This window comes from Triticum aestivum, chromosome 2D (genome assembly GCF_018294505.1).
Source record: "Triticum aestivum cultivar Chinese Spring chromosome 2D, IWGSC CS RefSeq v2.1, whole genome shotgun sequence".
In the NCBI taxonomy this organism is placed as follows: domain Eukaryota; kingdom Viridiplantae; phylum Streptophyta; class Magnoliopsida; order Poales; family Poaceae; genus Triticum; species Triticum aestivum.
Genome location: NC_057799.1, coordinates 475,093,568 through 475,112,665, shown reverse-complemented (window position 1 = coordinate 475,112,665; position 19,098 = coordinate 475,093,568). Strand labels below are relative to the sequence as shown.

General features: G+C 48.3%; 1 protein-coding gene across 1 annotated transcript; it reads right to left on the bottom strand.

Annotated features, from left to right (window-relative positions):
- Positions 1-4,098: 4,098 nt before the first annotated feature.
- On the bottom strand, positions 4,099-4,939 carry LOC123049616 (uncharacterized). Its single transcript, XM_044472515.1, has one exon. It carries the CDS (start codon positions 4,601-4,603, stop codon positions 4,337-4,339), a length of 267 nt encoding a protein of 88 aa, XP_044328450.1. The 5' UTR covers positions 4,604-4,939; the 3' UTR covers positions 4,099-4,336.
- Between the last annotated feature and the right edge of the window lie 14,159 nt (positions 4,940-19,098).

Sequence of the window (19,098 nt, the reverse complement as noted above, 5' to 3'; positions counted from 1 at the left end):
TTGATTTCTTGTCCGGTAAGTATACGAATTAGAAACCAAGTCGGTTTGGAATTGTGCTCGCGACACAATACCGCCTCTGGTCCTAATATATATACAGCTACTGGTTGCGGCCAAAAATATATACCGAAAAACACCTAGGGTTTTGCCTCATCTCACAACTTGCACTGCCATCGTAGTCTACTCCATCCCAAACGCCGGCGTGCATCGGCGCGTGGGAGAGCAGGTCTCCGGAACCGTTCGTCTTTGCGATCCTGCACCGGGAGAGGACGAATTAGGTTTTTGGGAAGCGCTGTGCGCGACTGCTCAAATTCGTCATCACGGGTCGTCTTCCGTCCAAGTCGGGCGGTGCTACTCATCGTCGTATTCATCGCCGTCAGCAGCAGATCGTCGCCAACATCGTCATCAACCCTGTCGCACCCATAATAGCTAACGATCAGTACGTCCAACATCCTCTGTTCATGTCTGTTTCTACAGCTATTGTTACGTGTTTGCTGCTGTTATGCATGTCTTGCTGTTCTTCTAGTTTGCTAGATTTTTGCATGCTAGTATCTCTTCTAGTCATGAATTATTTACTGGAATTAATCATGAACTTGCCTAATATTCCAACAGCTTGTATGCAGATTTAAAGTTCTAATTTAAGTTAGAAACTTCGGTGATTTTCTTTATAATAAGAGCATGTATGATGTATGCATGTTTTAAGGTCAAAACTTGTATGGAAACACATGGAACCTATGAACTAAGTAGTTGAAATTTCTATATCCTAAAGTGTATTGATATCTTAAGTTTGAGTTAAAAAGAATATCGCAATCTTTGAACTAAATAGGTTAAATATATGAACTAAGTAGTCTTATTTACTGAAACTTAATTATAAGTGCAGTGTGATTAAAATCCGAAGCGGAAAATTCTTCCACACGTAGTGTGATCCTGATTGGTTGTCAGATGGCCCAGGTTACACATATTAGCTTGCATTTATTGCAGAATTCAGAAATCACTGTAAATTAAATATACATCATGAACACATCTAAAAAATACAACCATGTGTGGATCCCTATGCACATGGTTCGGTCATATTCAAGGGATGGAGCGTCTGGGTGCTCCTATGCATTTACCCACGTCGACGCATGGACCCTAGTGTCTTCAGCAACATCACAAATTCTCATCAAGTAGTCAGCCTTGCTTCAAAGTATCCCGACCTATTTCTTCCGTGCGTCCACATTTGTAGTTTTTTAAAGATCCATCGAGGGTAACATGAAGTGCATGTTGCAAAAATGATCTCAAAAAGGAGTTTTAACCATCTTATTCTCCAAGATGCCTATATTGCGAAAATTCCAAATGGCCCATATACATAACAACCACCGAACTTCTCTCTGTTAGGAAAAAAATTAACACCAATGGAAATATTGTCAAATATTGTTAGGGCAAATATCGGTATCAAAGATCGACTGCATTGTTCTCCACACCACCCTAGCCACAAGGCGCATGAAAACTGTGTGTTGAGAGGACTCAACCTGGTCACAAAAGGAGCAACTAGGGTTGCTAATTCATTTTTCTTTTTCACCGCCTCTCCGGTTAACACAACATCTTGAAATAATTAGCGTTGGAAGATTATATTTTCAGAGGTATTTTTGCATCCTAGACCCATTTTGTAATTCCACCTGCTAAGGAGCCTTCCCACCACTGTACATCAATTTAGTAGTAAAGAACATAGCAAAAGAAGCAAGCAAATTTTCCCATTTCCCATAAGGTCCGGAGACAGTCTTCTCCTAAAAAGGAGTAGTTGTATCTACCTCGTGGAGCACTAGAGCATTTCAAGGTTGACCCCACAATTCAATACGCTGCACACCAAAATCCAAAGGTACTCTATGTTCAGAGTAGTACTCCCTCCGTTTTTATTTACTCTGCGTATTAGGTTTGATTGAAGTCAGACTTCGTAAAGTTTGAGCAAGTTTATAGAAAAAAATTATAAACATTTACCATAACAAATCTATATGATGTGAAAGTACATTCAATGATGAATCTAATGATATTGATTTGTTATTGTATATGTTAATATTTTTGTTTATAAACTTTGTCAATGTTTGCAAAGCATGAATTTGACCAAAGCTAATACACGGACTAATTAAAAAGAAGGGAGTACCAACTTTCTTCCACTCAATTATTGTGTTTTTTAGGGAAACTCAATTAATGTCTTCAATCAATTAATGTGTTCAAAAGGAGTCTAGCTCGGTTATTTGTCTCGTATTATTCTTCAATGCATTTAATATATAGATATTGAAAGAATAACGGTTGGTATAGATACTCAAACTAAAATCGAGCCAAAGAATAAGGACGCCGATAACTGCCACACGTGTGGTATATACGACATGCGCCCACACATGGTGTGTGGTGTGAGCAGGAGGCAGCCCACACGGGCTGTGTGTGGGCGGACATTTGAATTGCCCACACGTGTGGGCACGGCTACTTCGTGCCACACGCCCAACAAGTACTACTTATCTTCACCGCGCTAGTGTGGCACGAAGCAAAAATGCCCACACGTCCTCGCGCAGCTACGTTAGGTACCCCACGGGATGACGATTTAGTTGCCATCCTGGTTGGCAGATGTAGTTATCCAGGATGGCAAGTGTTGTTGTAAAAGCATGGCAACTCTATCTGTTTTGGTTAACTATAGTTGTCATGTCTAATTTATGGTAGTTGCCGCGTGCGATCAAACGTAGTTGCCGTGTGTGATTAACTACTTGCCACATATTGTCAAACAGTAGTTGTCATGTGTGTTTACCTAGTTGCCACGTGTGGTCCAACCATAGTTGACATGTATTGTTAATCACAGTTGCCATGTGTGTTTATCTGGTTGCCACGTACGCACAACTGCAGTTGCCATGTAGCAAAGAATCACAGTTGCCATGTGTGTGTACCGAGTTGCCACGTTCGCGTAACTGCAGTTGCCATCCACAACGTAGGAGTGTCGTGTGGGGCGAAAAGCAGTTCGCCCACACGCGCATGACCTAGGTGATGGCTGTGTGGGTAGAAACTAGTTCGCCCACACAGCGCAGCTGGCAAACAGCGTGGTGCGGGCGTGTGGGCAAACTCTTTAACGCCCACACATCAGCCCCGTCCTACGTGGCACACCAAATCCATCTTTTTGTGTCACGATTCGTGCAAAAGACAGTGAACGACGATTCAGGCGTGTGGGCGAGTTGGGAAACGCCCACACGGATGGGCGTTAGTGTTTCCGAAGAATAAACCCGAGCCAAAAATCCTCTTCCTGCTGATGTGTCTTTTGTGTTTACTACTCCCTGCAGTCCAAAATAAATATCATGGTTTCAGTTTAAATGAGAAATTTTTGGACTTGTTTTGTGCTAACAGGTTTTCGTCCCATGGTAAGCGTGCCAATGTGGGCGTGTACAGTGAATTTGATAGTAGTGCATGAACTCGCTTTTCTCTTTTCCCATCCTCTGAGTGTTTGTACGTTGGAACTGTTGTGTTTCAATTATGTCAAAAGTGGAACGGAGATAGCTCGGTTAAAAAAATTAGCAGAACGCCCATCTGTTCCCTAAAAACACAGAGTCCCTGTGGTAATCAGCACCGTGATGGCATGATCCATGCATGTTCTCCTGACATGTTTTTCCTGGTGATGATCGTAGATTATGGCTTAAATTTGCACTGACTCAAACTGACTGCCGGTCTAGACCGGCTATTGTTTGACCTTCCAGCCGCACTACGCGGCCAAATCTTTCCTGCCTATCTCCTACCGAATCAAAAGACCAACGTAACCTACTAACAGTTTTTAATCTCCTATACACGACGCTTCTTGCCATGTGAGGGGGTAAAGATAACAACAAATGTGTACTGATGAGATCACGCCCATAAGCAAACAAAAAGGCTAGTGAGGATCAATCATATTTTAGCCATGGCGTGACAAAGCACCCGCTTGTCGTGGCTCCCTTGTCCGCTTGCCACACCTTGGCCAACGCGAAATGACCCTAAACACCCTCGGAAATTAAACACTGAGGACAGCCAGCCATTGACCGCTCCGAGCTCTCGCAGGGACAGGCTGCAGGTGCAGCAAGCTCCCAATCAATCAATAATTGTCCTGCTGTTTCAGATCTTTGCCCCAAAGAAGTACTAGTGAAAATCATGGAGGAAGAAGATACATCGTACATGTAATTTACACTATTTCTTTGGACGCAAACTCCGGAGCTCGATCTAATGGGCTAGCTAATTACAGTTACATCACTGCGTATGTGATTGTATCGTGCGCACACTACTCAGTCGCTCACTGGATAGCCGGCGTTCTTCCGCGCGAGAAAAATGGGAGCGAGGAAGAACCTGCGCGGCGCTAGTTGTGCAGCGGGTTCGGCCCCTGCGGAACCAGCCTCTTGGAGTCGCCGAGCGCCGCCGCCGCATCCGCCGCCGCGCCGCCGGCACGAGTAGCCGTCGTCGTCGTGGTGGACGCCGTGCGTCCCGTCGGCGTCGCTCCGCGCTTCCAAGCGGCGACGTCCGCCCTGGGGATCCTGTGGCCGCAGCTGAAGGTGGCGAGCTCGGACGCCAGGAGGAGGAGAAGCACTGCCAGTAGGTGCAGGGCACCGCCGGTGTCCCTCACCATGCTAAGGGCAGAGATGGGTGGGAGGGGAGGAGCGGGCTCGCTGGCCGGCCGGCCGGCCTCCCGGAAGAGGAGGGGGCGATTCTGTACTTGTGCGTGTAGCTGCGTTTGTATGGAGCGGCGCAGCTAGCAACCGAGCGGAGTGTTTGGGCGCTGGGAGAGGCGTGCGTTGTTGCGTTGTGCCGTAGGTGCTACTAATAAGATGGCCGGATCCGCAGCGTGGATTGCTCGTGTGTAGGGGAGGGAGATGATTGAGGCTTTGTTTGAGGGGTGGCCGGTTGACTATAGAAAAACAGCAGGCCTGGCTAGCTAACTCATGAGATGTGATGTGTTTGTGTTGTGTTGTGCAAGATGCATATCGTGCGTGTGTGCTGCCGTGTTGGGTTATGATATTGGTTAGGTGTGGTTACCTTGGATGGCCGTTTGTGTCCATGTGTTGGATCTCTCCCAGGTTTCATTAGCGAAACCGCATAGTTCAATAGCACTGCAAAGTGAAAGTAGATGTGAAATTAATCATTTGACCCTGCTTTGGGTGGCGTGGTGAACCCTAAGGATGGCCCTGCATTTCAAGAGTTTATGCCATCCTTGATCAAATCAGGTAGTGATAAAACTGACATGTGAAAAAATAATTACTAGTAGCATCTTGAGCCAATAGAAAAACAGAAGGAACATTTTTTTAGAAAAGGAGGATATACCCCCGACCGCATCTGGGCGATGCATGCGGTCATTTTATTAATTATTCACAAGGACCTTACAAAGTAATAGTACATCAGTAAACCTGAAGCCTCCATCTTGGCAACACCTGTCGCTACTCCTATCCCCTTAATGAAAGGGATGCCGAATGTCCGAGCCGAATACCAAACGGACATCGCACCAAATCCTAACATCTAAGGCCAGGTACCCCATCCAAGCCACAATGCCGGGACTGGGTCACACATCGGTCCGGCGCACTCTCAATGGACACCACATGCGCACGCTGCAAGGGCCGTCACCACCGTCTTCCATCGATTCATCTTCAGAGCATGTTGGGGATATTACCACTAGGCGTAAACCGGCTAGGAGAGGCCGGGTTAACCCCGTGAGTAGTTCATCTGTATCTGAAGTCCATGAAGACAGACGGTGACGCTTCAAGTAGGCCCATGGCCCAAAGCCGGTTTAAGGCCTGTAGACATAAACCGGCATTGATATATAAACTTGTGTTGTAAAATAGAAGTAGCAGAGACTGAGCCGGACACGATTATGAGCCGGCCTCGGGGTTCTGTAAACTGGCGGGCGTCAACCCATGTATATAAGGGGACGACCCGGCGGCGGTTCAAGGACAACAAACAACAACTCGAGACTCAGGCAAAGCGTATTCGCTCCCTGGTCATCGAAACCTCATCAATTCCATCACAACTAGACGTAGGCTTTTACCTTCATCGTAAGGGGTCGAACTAGTATAAAACTCTCTTGCGTCCCTTGTCCGCTTTAACCCCTTTAAGCTAACCCGTAGCGATGGCTCCACGGCTAAGTCCTTTCTCTAGGACATCTGCCGTGACAAAACCACGACAGTTGGCGCCCACCGTGGGGCTATCGCACGATGGTTTCAAGTTCTTGGAGGGCAACTTCGAAGGATTCGAGGGTTATGCTGTGGGCCGGATGCCGTCGCGGCAAGCTCTACATCGACGATGCAGGCTGGGGCCCCGAGGCCGGCTCAATTGAGTACGGGTACCGGGTCCCCTTTGGTGGCATACACGTTTTCATTGGCAAGATCGGCGAACCGGGCCCTGAGCCGGACATCTGCACCGACCTCGTCGAAACGGCTCAGCGTGCGAGATCTGCCCGGGTCAAGCCTGTCATGAAGCGTGCCTTCGTACGAGTTATCCATGGAGGGGAATCTGAGGATAGATCGGAATCTGGTGGTGAGACCGTCGTTTATTCCGGCGACGAGTCATTGACCGGAGAGACCGAGTCGTTATATCAGTTACAAGATGGCCGGATCGGGGGCTGTTCCGATGGTGACAGTATTCCGGACACCTTTGATCTGCCAAACCGGGTTGCGATCTTCATGGCCGGTACGCAACCGGTGCTCCACTCCTCGACCGCAGTGGCGATGATTTCCGGATCGGCAGCGGCGGCAGCAGCCGGGGCAGGAGGCCCTGTGCAACCGCCAGCTCAGGTTCTATCTGATTTGTTTGACACGTTGGCAACGCTGATGGCGGAGGTTAACCCGGCGGATCAGGATGCTCACAATACGGAAATTGCGAAAGTGAAAGATCAGATCACCCAGGCCAAAGCCGACTTAGCAGCTGAGGATATGAGGATAGCCGCGGAGCGGGCCGCTTTGGATGCACAAGCTTACCGGATTATGCTGGATCAGAGTGCGTCGAACAAAGTCCTGAAGCGGAGGCACCGGTCTCGCCTGCCGCCGGTTTATGACGCTAGAAATCTCTTTAACACCCCAGGAGTAGGGACCAGTAATCCGCCGGTGGTAAACCGGGCAGAGGCACCTGGAGCAGGGGCGCTGGTTCAACCACGTTTGGCGGATCCGCCTCGTCAGAACAACATGGTAGCACCGCATGTCCCCATGCCACCGGGTCATTACTCTAACCCGATGGACAACATTGTCGCTGCCGCTTCACGGCTAGCGGCCATCCCGATCGAAGGCGATTCTCCGGCGGCGGTCGAGACACGTCGGGTTAAGGAACTTCTTCAGACAGCCTTGGTTCAACAGGAGGCTTATTCATATAGTCGCGATCGGATTCATTCCACTCCCCGTCCAAGCCGGAGTTACAGTAGGCGTATGGATGAACCGGCAGTGTCAAGCAATGCGCGAAGCCGTGACCCGCCCCGTGGCAATAACCCGGCGGGTGGTGCTGGTGACGCTCAGGAGGTGGTGGACCGGGCTCGGGCACGCAGAGAGGCCGAGTTAGCGGCGCAGCATGAAGCCCGTCAGCTTACTCCGGTTCGTCCAACCACATCGGTGGAACCAGGAGTTACCTCTAGTTCTTTGGGAGTGCCATGTCTTGTCCCAGCATTGCGCAATGTGCGCCTGCCCAAGGATTTCAAGGGCCCGCGTAAGGTGCCGAATTACACCGCCGATTTATCCCCTGAAACATGGGTCGAAAGCTATGAGATGGCCATGGAGATGCTGGATGTGGATGATGCGGCATGTGCGAAATACTTCACCATGATGCTAGAAGCGACAACCCGCACTTGGTTAAGGAGCTTACCGGCTAATTCTATCAGGTCATGGGCCGAGTTGAGAGCCCGGTTTATTCAGAATTTCAAGGATACATGCAAGCAGCCCATGTCAATTGTGGACTTAGCCGCCTGTGTCCAGGAGGAAGGAGAGTCAACAACCCATTGGGTGCGCCGGGTTTCGGAGATTTTGCATTCATCGGACCGCATCAATGCAGCACCGCAGTTTTAACATTGGAAGGCAATTGCCGGTTTGAACCCCTAAAGTTGAAGTTGGGGCGGCTCAAACGTCATTGTAATGACATGGGAACCCTCATGGCTGCACTGGTGAAGTATGCCGACTCTGATAGTACCAAGGATCCCGAGTCTGACGATGATAAGACAGGGAAGGGAAAGAAGAGCAGCAACGCCAAGGGGCAGCACCACAACCCGGCGGGTCATGGAAACGGCGGCAAGCGTAAAGCGGACCATGGTTTAGACTTTGTGGCTAACACTAATACACGTGACAAGGGCCAGCGGCGTAAGGGTAAACCGCCCCAACGCGATGGAAGGCCAGGTCCTAATCCAGACCGTTTGTCTTATCTGTTGAACCAGCCCTGTCCAAAGCATGGGACGAAGGAGGACCCGTCCACGCACCTCTGGAAAGATTTTTACATCATGCAAGAGTTCAAAAATTCTGATTCTTTCCGGTATGATCATGGACCAGGAGGCAGTTCGGGCTCCGGTTCTCATGGGCCAGGTTATGGCGGAGGAAATTCCGGTTCAGGCTTCCACGGCAATCAGGGTGGACATAACAATCAAAGTAATCAGGGTATTCAAGGTGGCTATAATCATCAGGGCAATCAGCAGCAGCAGCAGTCGGGTTACCAGAGCAACCCGAAGCAGTTGCATAGTGGACAGTATCATGTCTTCACCACTAGCTTGGACAAGCGCGATCAGAAGCTTCATTAAAGGGTGGTGAATGCCGTTGAACCGGCGGTGCCCGGTTATTTGCGTTGGTCCGAGCAGCCGATCGTGTGGAGTAGAGAAGATCATCCACCCCGGGTTGACAATCCGGGTCATCTGGCTCTAGTGGTGGCACCTCAGGTGGGAGGTTATAAGTTCACTAAGGTAGTCATGGATGGAGGGAGTAGTATCAATATCCTTTATTATGAAACTTTCCGTCGCATGGGGTTAACAGATAAAAATCTTAAACCGTCCAACACGGTGTTCCATGGTGTGGTGCCTGGTAAGTCGGCATATCCTGTTGGTAAGATAGCTCTGGAGGTGGCTTTTGGAGATGAGCATGACTCGAGATCAGAAACCTTGACCTTTGAAGTGGTGAAAATCAGCAGCCGTATCATGCCCTATTTGGACGGCCAGCTTATGCTAGGTTTATGGCACGACCTTGCTATGTCTATCTGCAGCTCAAGATGCCGGATCACAAGGGAACTATAACCGTGCATGGGAGCCGCAAGATTGCTCTGGAGTGTGAAGAAGGTGATGTGGCTTATGCTGAGTCGGTTTGTGCAACAGAAGAGTTGAAGTTCTATAAGGACAATGTTGATCCGGCGGATATGACTTCGTTGAAGAAACCAACTACAGAGCATGATCCAGCCCTAAAGTTTAAATCGGCTGATGAGATTAAGCTTGTTGACTTTGTGCCTGGTGATTCGTCCAAACAGTTTAGCATCAGCGCTAACTTGGATCCGAAATAGGAAAGCGCGCTCATCGAGTTCATCCATGAGAATCGGGACATCTTTGCATGGAAGCCTTCTGACATGCCAGGTGTACCGAGAGAACTCGCTGAGCACACTCTCAATGTTGATCCTAAGTATAAACCGGTCAAGCAGTTTCTCCGCTGGTTCAATGAAGAAAGACGCGAGGCTATTGGAGAAGAAGTAGCAGGCTCTTGGCAGCTGGATTTATCATTGAAGTATTCCATCCTGAGTGGTCAGCTAATCCGGTGTTGGTCCTTAAGAAGAATGGCACTTGGCGTATGTGTGTGGACTACACAGATCTCAACAAAGCTTGTCCAGCGGATCCTTTTGCCCTTCCCTGTATTGATCAAATTATTGATGCTACGACGGGTTGCGAGCGTTTAAGCTTTTTGGATGCATATTCTGGTTATCATCAGATCAAAATGGCAGTTAAGGACCAGGAGAAGACAGCCTTCATAACTCCCTTTGGAGCCTTCTGCTATGTGTCCATGCCCTTTGGGCTCAAGAGTGCCCAGGCGACTTATCAACGGTGTGTGCGGAATTGTCTGCATAAACAGATCGGCCGCAATGTTCACGCCTATGTGGATGATATTGTGGTAAAATCAAGAAAGAAGGAGACATTGATTGATGACTTGAAGGAAACCTTTGATAACCTGCGGGTTTATAAAACGATGCTGAATCTGGCCAAGTGTGTCTTTGGTGTACCAGCAGGCAAGCTCTTGGGCTTTTTGGTGTCTAACAGGGGCATTGAAACTAATCCGGAAAAGATCAAAGCCATCACCTCCTTGGCTAAACCGAAGTGTATCAATGATGTTCAACGCCTGGCAGGCCGTATTGCCGCGTTGAGCCAGTTTGTCAGTCGCCTTGGTGAGAAGGCCATACCTTTATATCAGATGCTGAAGAAAATGGATAACTTCGTTTGGAGTGACGCCGCTAATGAAGCATTTGAGGACTTAAAGTGGCAGCTGGCTAATCCGCCGATTCTCGCTGCTCCAGTGGACAAAGAACCATTGTTGCTATATGTGCCAGCTAATGCTCGGGCTGTTAGTGTGGCTATTGTGGTGGAGCGCAAGGAGGCAGGAAAGGAATATCCAGTTCAGCGGCCGGTTTACTATATCAGTGAGGTACTTATTGAGTCCAAGCAGAGGTACCCGCATTGGCAAAAATTGGTGCATGGGGTTTTCATGGCAAGCCGGAAGCTTAAGCAGTATTTCCAAGGTCATCCTATCACGGTGGTCAGCTCCGCTCCTTTGGGGGATATAATCCAGAACAGGGAAGCAATTGGCCGGATTGCTAAGTGGGCTATAGAGCTCGGGCCTCACGGGTTGAAATACATACCCCGAACGGCGATCAAATCTCAGGCACTTGTGGATTTCATCAATGATTGGACAGAACTACAAGCGCCGGAAGAGAAGCCGGATCATACTTATTGGACTATTCATTTTGATGGGTCCAGGCAATTGGAGGGCTCGGGGGCTGGAGTCGTATTAACTTCCCCACAAGGTGATAAGTTTTGTTATGTTTTCCGTTTTAATGTTCCCTTGCACTAATAATGCAGCTGAATATGAGGCTTTACTCCATGGTCTTCGGATGGCTAAGGAGATGAACCTAAGCCGAGTTAAGTGCTTCGGTGACTCGGATCTGGTGGCTCAACAAGTGTCCGGCACTTGGGATTCCAAGGACCCACTAATGGCAGCATATTGTCGTGAGGTGGATATTGTTGCAGGTCACTTTAAAGGTTATCAGGTGGATCATGTGGACCGGCGGAAGAATGAAGCGGCGGACGCTTTAAGCCGCCTGGGTTCCCAACGTAAACCGGTTCCACCTAATGTCTTCCTGGATGTTTTGCATAATCCGTTCGTCAAGCTCCCTGGCGAAGAGGATTTGGTTGTTCCTGATCCGGAGGCCCAGTTGGTGGCGGCTCTTCATGTTATCCCGGATTGGACGGTTCCATATCTGGCGTATATAAACCGGGGCGAGTTACCAGAGGATGAAACTTTGGCCAGGCAGATAACCCGGCGGTCCAAGTCCATGACTATTATCAATGGAGAGTTACATCATTGCAGTGTGACAGGGGCGTTTCAACACTGTGTGTCTCCTGAGGAAGGCCGTGAAATTTTGTGTGAGATCCATGAAGGAGATTGTGGTCACCACACCGGTTCAAAATCTTTGGTGGCCAAGGCGTTTCGTCATGGTTTCTATTGGTTGACAGCTCATGCTGATGCCGAGGACTTGGTCAAAAGATGTGATGGCTGTCAGAAATTCTCAAGGCGCGCTCATGTACCAGCTCAAGAATTGAGGATGATTCCAATCACCTGGCCGTTTGCAACTTGGGGGCTGGATATGGTTGGGACTTTCAAGAGGTCCAAGGACAATAAGACCCACCTTTTGGTGGCGGTTGATAAGTTCACGAAGTGGGAGGAGGCAGAGCCAGTTAGTAAGTGTGACGCAACCACGGCGGTTCAGTTCATCAAAAAGGTGATCTTCCGGTTTGGCTTTCCACACAGCATTATAACAGACAATGGTACCAATCTGTCAAAGGGTGCCATGAAGGAGTTCTGTCAACGTGAGCACATCCGGCTTGACGTGTCATCAGTGGCTCACCCCCAGTCCAATGGTCTAGCAGAGAGGGCCAATCAAGAGATCTTGAGAGGCATCAAACCCCGGCTTATGGTTCCTTTGCAACGGACGCCGGGTTGTTGGGTTGAGGAGCTACCTTCAGTGTTATGGAGCATCAATACCACACCCAACAGATCGACAGGATACACACCGTTCTTCATGGTTTATGGAGCGGAAGCGGTTCTTCCTACTGACATCCATCATGACTCACCTCGTGTAGCGGCATACGTTGAAGCTGACAACGAGAAGGCACGGCAGGAAGCTCTTGACCTGTTAGATGAGGAGCGTGACATGGCGGCAGCCCGTTCGGCGATTTATCAGCAAGATCTGCGTCGTTATCATAGCCGCCGGGTTAGAACTAGAACCTTTCAAGAAGGAGATTTGGTGCTTCGACTCATCCAGGATCAGACGGATATGCACAAGCTATCCCCCCCTTGGGAAGGACCTTTTGTGGTCAGCAAGGATCTGAACAACGGGTCATACTACCTAATCGATGTTCGAGAGCGCAAAGACTCACGTAAATCGGAGGAGGAGACCAACCGGCCGTGGAATATTGCTCATCTTTGGCCCTACTATACTTGAGCTACAGGCTCTGCTTATGTACATATTATGACATTGTATATATTATGATCAATATAATAAACCGGAACCTCAGCTAAAGCGGGGTATCTGTTGTTTTCTTACATCATGTGTGGTTACATGGAGCTTACAAGGTGGCGTCCGGTTTACCCCTTGATTTAGCTTCTCAAAGCTTGATATTAGATCACTTGGGGGCTTGGTCGTATCCGAACCATAGCTACACCTCTTGATCGGCGCAATGCCACAGCATCACTTGGGGGCTTGGTCGTATCCGAACCATAGCTACACCTCTTGATCGGCGCAATGCCACAGCATCACTTGGGGGCTTGGTCGAACGCGAACCATAGCTACACCTCTTGATCGGCGTAATGCCACATCATCACTTGGGGGCTTGGTCGAACCCGAACCATAGCTACACCTCTTGATCGGCGTAATGCCACAGCATGACTTGGGGGCTTAGTCGAACCCGAACCATAGCTACACCTCTTGATCGAATTTGGGGCCTGGCAGCCCGTGAAAAGCATCGACTACAACGGTTTTTATTTGCCTTATTTGCTGAGTTTTCTTTGTTTTCATAAGATTTGTGACGTTTTTAAAACCGGTGTTTATCAACCCGGTTAGGCTGTCAACTACAAGTTGTCAGTACATGGTCAAGTCATAAACCGGAGACTATCAGCCCGGTCTGGTTTTGACTCATAGTCACCAGTATGGAATAAACCGGTGTTTATCACAACCCGGAACGGTTTTATTGTAAACCGGCATCATATAACAGGAGTTACTTTTACTCCGGATTAGGGTTATTACCCTCATTACAAGGTTGGTCAACCAACACTATGCCTAAAGGTCACAAGTATCATATATTTCCATATTTGGTTATCTTTTACAACCTTGGTTATAAACCCTGGTCATATATATATTTGGGTATCATGACCCGCCCGGTGATAAACCGCCAGGGTGCTTTAAGCTTCTTATCTGCAGGAACAGCTTGAATAAATAGCTATGGATGATGAACATCATATCTTAAGCATGGCGGATTAACACGCATCAGTTGCAGATAAATATGCACGAAGGCATAGCAGACCAAGTATTTTAACTAGCCTATTACAAGGAGTTTCAGTGCCAAAGGGATAATTGTTTCTCAATAAGCGTTGCAGCGTGGAAGCTTAAACCGGCCCTCAGATTATGATCGCTGAACAGCTAGACCTGAGGGCTGCGGATCATCTTGCACCGGTTCATCTTCTTTGTCTCTACCCAGCGGCTGGAAGTCAACAGTTTTCAAGTCGATCCCAGTTAAAGCTTGGAACACAGCTTCGTCGCTTATAAGGGTGGACGGTTCAATGTCAGGGGCATAAGTGTGCTTACGGATTAGAGGGATCAGGTTTTGAGCCTCAGGAGTTGGTGCAGCAACCCGCTTGTTATTGGTGTCATAGCTCGCCTGGTAAAATGAAAGATCAGCCTCTTCAGCAAGTTGACAAGCCAGTGGACGTACTTCCTGGTTTATGGCACAGAGATCTTCAGTGCCAAACTCTGATCCGTCTTCTTTTAAGCTTGGGTAGCCTTTAGCCACGTCCGTCGGATCAAGATCAGGCACCCATGCTTTTGCCCGGGTTAGTGCGGTCAGAGCGCCGGCCCTTGCAGCAAACCTCTTCAGCTCTTCTATCCGGGCAGGCAGCATAGATAGCCTGTCTAAGGTATCCTTGATCAACGTCGGGGGCGGCTTATTGTGAGAAGCGGTGCAGATAATTCGTTGTGCGCCGGTATACAGTTGTTCTATCAGCGTGTAGGCAGCCTTCAGCTTCTTCTGAACATCAGAGCCCAGATGACTAATGCGAGTTCCTGCATCATTGCAAACATCAGTAAACCGGTAACACATGGGAAGATATGTTGAAAGTATAAAGCACGGATGCTTACCGAACACAGCAGCAGTCATGGCATGTATCTGCCGCTTTACACCAGTCAGCTCGTCCACCACCGGTTTGAGAGCTGCTTCTGCGTCTTCAGCTCTTTTCCGCAAAGCGGATTTCTCTGTGTTCCAATCTGCCCGCTCCTTGGCGAAGCTCTCCTTTAGCTTTTCCATAGCGGCTAAGGCGCTCGTCAGCTCATCTTTTGCTTTGGAAGTTTCGGCCTGTTGGGACTTGATGTTCTCTTGCAGATCAGCGGTTTGGCTTTCCTTCTTGCTCAGTTCAGCCTATAAAGAGACAGATACATAATGAGTTGACAGTACACATTTGAAGTACCAAGCACATAACAAGTTATGCCCTTGATACTTGGGGGCTAATGCATATTTGCTCCTTATCAGAAATTTCTACAAGTCCCAAGCACAATACAAGTATTAATCTTGGCACTTTGGGACTAATGTGTGTTTGCTCAAAAACTGTTGGTATGGGAATTCTTATACAGTCCCGGTTCATCTTTATAAAGTTAAACCGGCCATTGGGAGCTATACCGGTGAAAGAGCAGTACGGTAAATTTTAAGGAACCGGTTCATCATAAAGAAGTAATCCGGTCCGTGGAGGCTAATTATGCAAAGTTAAGTTATGACAAAAGTCCCGGTTTAGATTGGTATCATAAACCGTCACTTGGGGGCTACTAGGAGTTGATAAGCTGTAATTGGACAAAGAGGAAAATAGTAGTTACCTCATATCGCTCCTTCATCAAGTTTACCAAGCTAGCTTCATAGTCACGGCTGGTATACAGACGGTTCAAGAAGCCAGAGTGAATTTCTTGGGCATTGAGATGGGCGTAGCTTGATAACTCGGCATTCCATTTGCCTTTGCCGATAGCAGAGAGCTCGTCCTTGGCAGTATGCTTTGACAAAGCGACAGGATTGCCAGGAGTGGTGTGGCCAGTGCCAGTAATCATAATGTCATCGTCTTGGTCATTAATAGCCTTCACTGGAGTTGGCGGTTTGTCGGTGTCCTTAACTAGACTGACCGGTTTGTCATCAATTCGGACAGGGCTGTTTAGCTGGTCTGCATGGCTTGTATTGTCAACTTGCACTTGTTCGGCAAGGAAGTCATGGTCTTGAGGCGGAGGATCGTTAAGCATGTCGTCAGCGTCGGTTTCTTCTGGATCTGGCGTTTTTTCCGGTTCAACAGCTACATTATCATCGGCCGGTTTGCTTAACCGAGCCTTCTTGATGGGTCTCGGTTTGGCGCTGAGAAAAGATACACATGAGGATCAGTACAATATGTATAGATAACACATCAAGAATAAAGACACGTGCATAAGCTCACCCAGGAACTGTCTTGAGGGGTGGAAGCTGTGTGGCCGATGACTGGCCAGAAGATGAGTGGGAGGTACCCTGATAATTTGAATCAAACGGGTTAAGAGGCTGGCGGAAACAACCTGCTTTGGGGTATGAAGTATCAATAGGATAAGAGACCACTGATCGGCGTTTCCGAACCGGACTGTTCGGTAAACCGGCGGAGGTAACTACCTGGGCGCTGTGCCGGGTTCTACGGCGAGCCTCGTGCTGCAGCGTCTTCAAAAGAAAGTTTGGGTCCAAATAAGCAAGAGGGTGAGAAAATTTTACTTTCCGGTTTGCTTGACGGATTTTTGATGTTGGCACAGGATCTGAATCGGAGGAAAGAATGGTTACCTCTACGTTCTCGGCATGACTGCCTTCAGCGTTGTCCTGATAATAATCATTGTCAATGAGATGTACGAAAAATGAACCAAGAGAGTCAAGTTCTACCTCTGGTTCCGGATTACCCACATCATCATCAGCTGGTAGATCGGAGGATGCAGTGGTCCTTCTCTTGGCAGGTTTCTTAACAACTTTGGTCTTTGGACGAACTGGCTTGACTGGTTTGTCTTGTGGCTTCGCCGGTTTGTCTTGTGATGGTTTTTTGTTCCAGAACGGATCATCACCCTGTCAGAAAATAATCACACTTTCAGAGAATATTTGGACAGAAGCAAATTCAGATACAAAAGATTATATGATTCTTACAGCTGGTGGTTTGTTGAAGGTGCAGAAAGGGAGTAGTCCGGTTTGGGCACAGACAGCCTCCGGTTCGTTCAGTATTTTCTTTACAGCCTCAGTGACTTCTTCGTCTGTAAGCTGAATGTCAATGTGCCGCTGAGCATCCTTCAAACTCCCCGTGTACTCCCACATCAAACCAGAGCGTCGGCTTAAGGGCAGAATACTCCAGCTTATCCAGCAACGAGCTAGATCAACTCCTGTCAAACTGTTCGCCATGAAAGCTCTAAGCTTTGATAATTGGGGAGCATAGTTGGCCCTTTCTCTTGCTGTGAACCTTTGAGGAAAAGGATGTGCGTTGCTAAGGCGTTCAAGGCGGTAACCCAGCAGGGGGTTTTCATCAGATGGAGATGTATCCATGCAGTAAAACCAAGTCTGGTTCCACTCTTTGGGGTGACTGTGGAGTTTGGGATGAGGGAAGGTGACTTCCTTCCTTTTCTGAACCGCCATTCCGCCCAACTCCGTATTGGGTCCATCTAAGAACTATGTGCGACGGTTTAAGTAAAAGAAATCCCTAAACAATTCGACTGAAGGTTCCTCTTGCAGATAAACTTCACAAAAGACTTGGAAGTGGAAGATGTTGGTTACAGAATTGGGACCGATGTCTTGAGGGCGCAGTTGAAAACTAGCCAGTACATCCCGGAAATTTTTTGAACCGGGAGGGCTAAAACCTCGTCCGAGATGATCAGCGAACACGACTACCTCTCCATCCTTGGGTGTAGGAGGATTTTCCGGACCAAGGACCCTCCGGTGGATAACATCTTTCTTGGCTAAAGCGCCCGTTTTTACAAGATTGTTTAACTGTTCCTCGGTTACTCGAGAAGGAGCCCAATTGCATTCATAGACTTGCTTGGGCATGGCAATGAAGGATCTGAAACATGATTATTACCGGTTTAAGATTTACAGTGGACAACTATACAACGGTATAAGGATACAGGCATATTGATAAACCGGATTTGGTTATTTGTAAACCGGAGTCTGACAATGGAAACGACGTAAGGCATTGACGGTTCAACAGGGGACTAATGGTATCTACCGGGTCATCATTTTTTCTGTGAAGTTAAACCGCCCAATCTGGTATTCAAAGTGTGTAAGTGAAGGAAGAAACAAGTTTCACATCTTGCTATGGTAATTTCAGATCTACCGCGCGTTGGAAAAATAAAATATATTCTGACCTAATTTCCAGCCTACTAAAAGTTCGCCAAGTTGAGATGAGTTGGATATCAAACAGATGCTAAAACTACTGCCGCACGAGATCTATGTGGTTTTTGGATCTAATTCATGGATATAAATAAGGAAAAAGAAGGGCGGCGACGAACACTGATGAACGACAGAAACCCTAAGTGCAGATCTATGGTAAGAGAAAGGGGAGACTTACGGACGCTGTTGAGCAGCGGCGGCACGCGGAGGAGCTCTGGTACGTTCAGGTCGATGCAGCGGCCAAGGTTGGTGCAGCAGTCGAAGGTTGACGGCGGCGGCCGAGGTCGAAGGTTCGGGCGTCGCGAGGATGACGATGACGCGAAGAGGCACGAAGGGGAAAATGGAAAGACCCCCTGGCCCTATTTATAAGGGAGATAAATGACAGGCGCGAAAATCCAGGAGCCGAATTTTTTGATACGAGGCGGAGCTGTCGCCTCGATTGTCGGAGGCTCTGAAGGTGAGTTATACACAGTTTTAAATAGCAGGTGACGTCATGGCGGTTTACCATGATTCTAGAAGATGATGTCACGACGGTTTACAAGATTATGTGAAGATGTTGAAGAAGAGATTTTCTTAAGTATTGAGGATTGACGTGAACCAGTTCAAATCAATCTGGGGCCTAATGTTGGGGATATTACCACTGGGCGTAAACCGGCTAGGAGAGGCCGGGTTAACCCCGTGAGTAGTTCATCTGTATCTGAAGTCCATGAAGACAGACGGTGACGCTTCAAGTAGGCCCAGGGCCCAAAGCCGGTTTAAGGCCTGTAGACATAAACCGGCATTGATATATAAACTTGTGTTGTAAGATAGAAGTAGCAGAGACTGAGCCGGACACGATTATGAGCCGGCCTCGGGGTTCTGTAAACCGGCGGGCGTCAACCCATGTATATAAGGGGACGACCCGGCGGCGGTTCAAGGACAACAAACAACAACTCGAGACTCAGGAAAAGCGTATTCGCTCCCTGGTCATCGAAACCCCATCAATTCCATCACAACTAGACGTAGGCTTTTACCTTCATCGTAAGGGGGCGAACTAGTATAAAACTCTCTTGCGTCCCTTGTCCGCTTTAACCCCTTTAAGCTAACCCATAGCGATGGCTCCACGGCTAAGTCCTTTCTCTAGGACATCTGCCGTGACAAAACCACGACAGAGCAGATACTGACGCATCGGCTTTGTCAAGTCTCTCTGTCATCAACGCCACCACGACGCCAAACAACGTCGTCCTGCTGCACAAGTC

Excerpts from the sequence above, each read along its gene's own strand:
- LOC123049616 (XM_044472515.1), bottom strand. The coding sequence starts at position 4,603 with ATGGTGAGGGACACCGGCGGTGCCCTGCACCTACTGGCAGTGCTTCTC.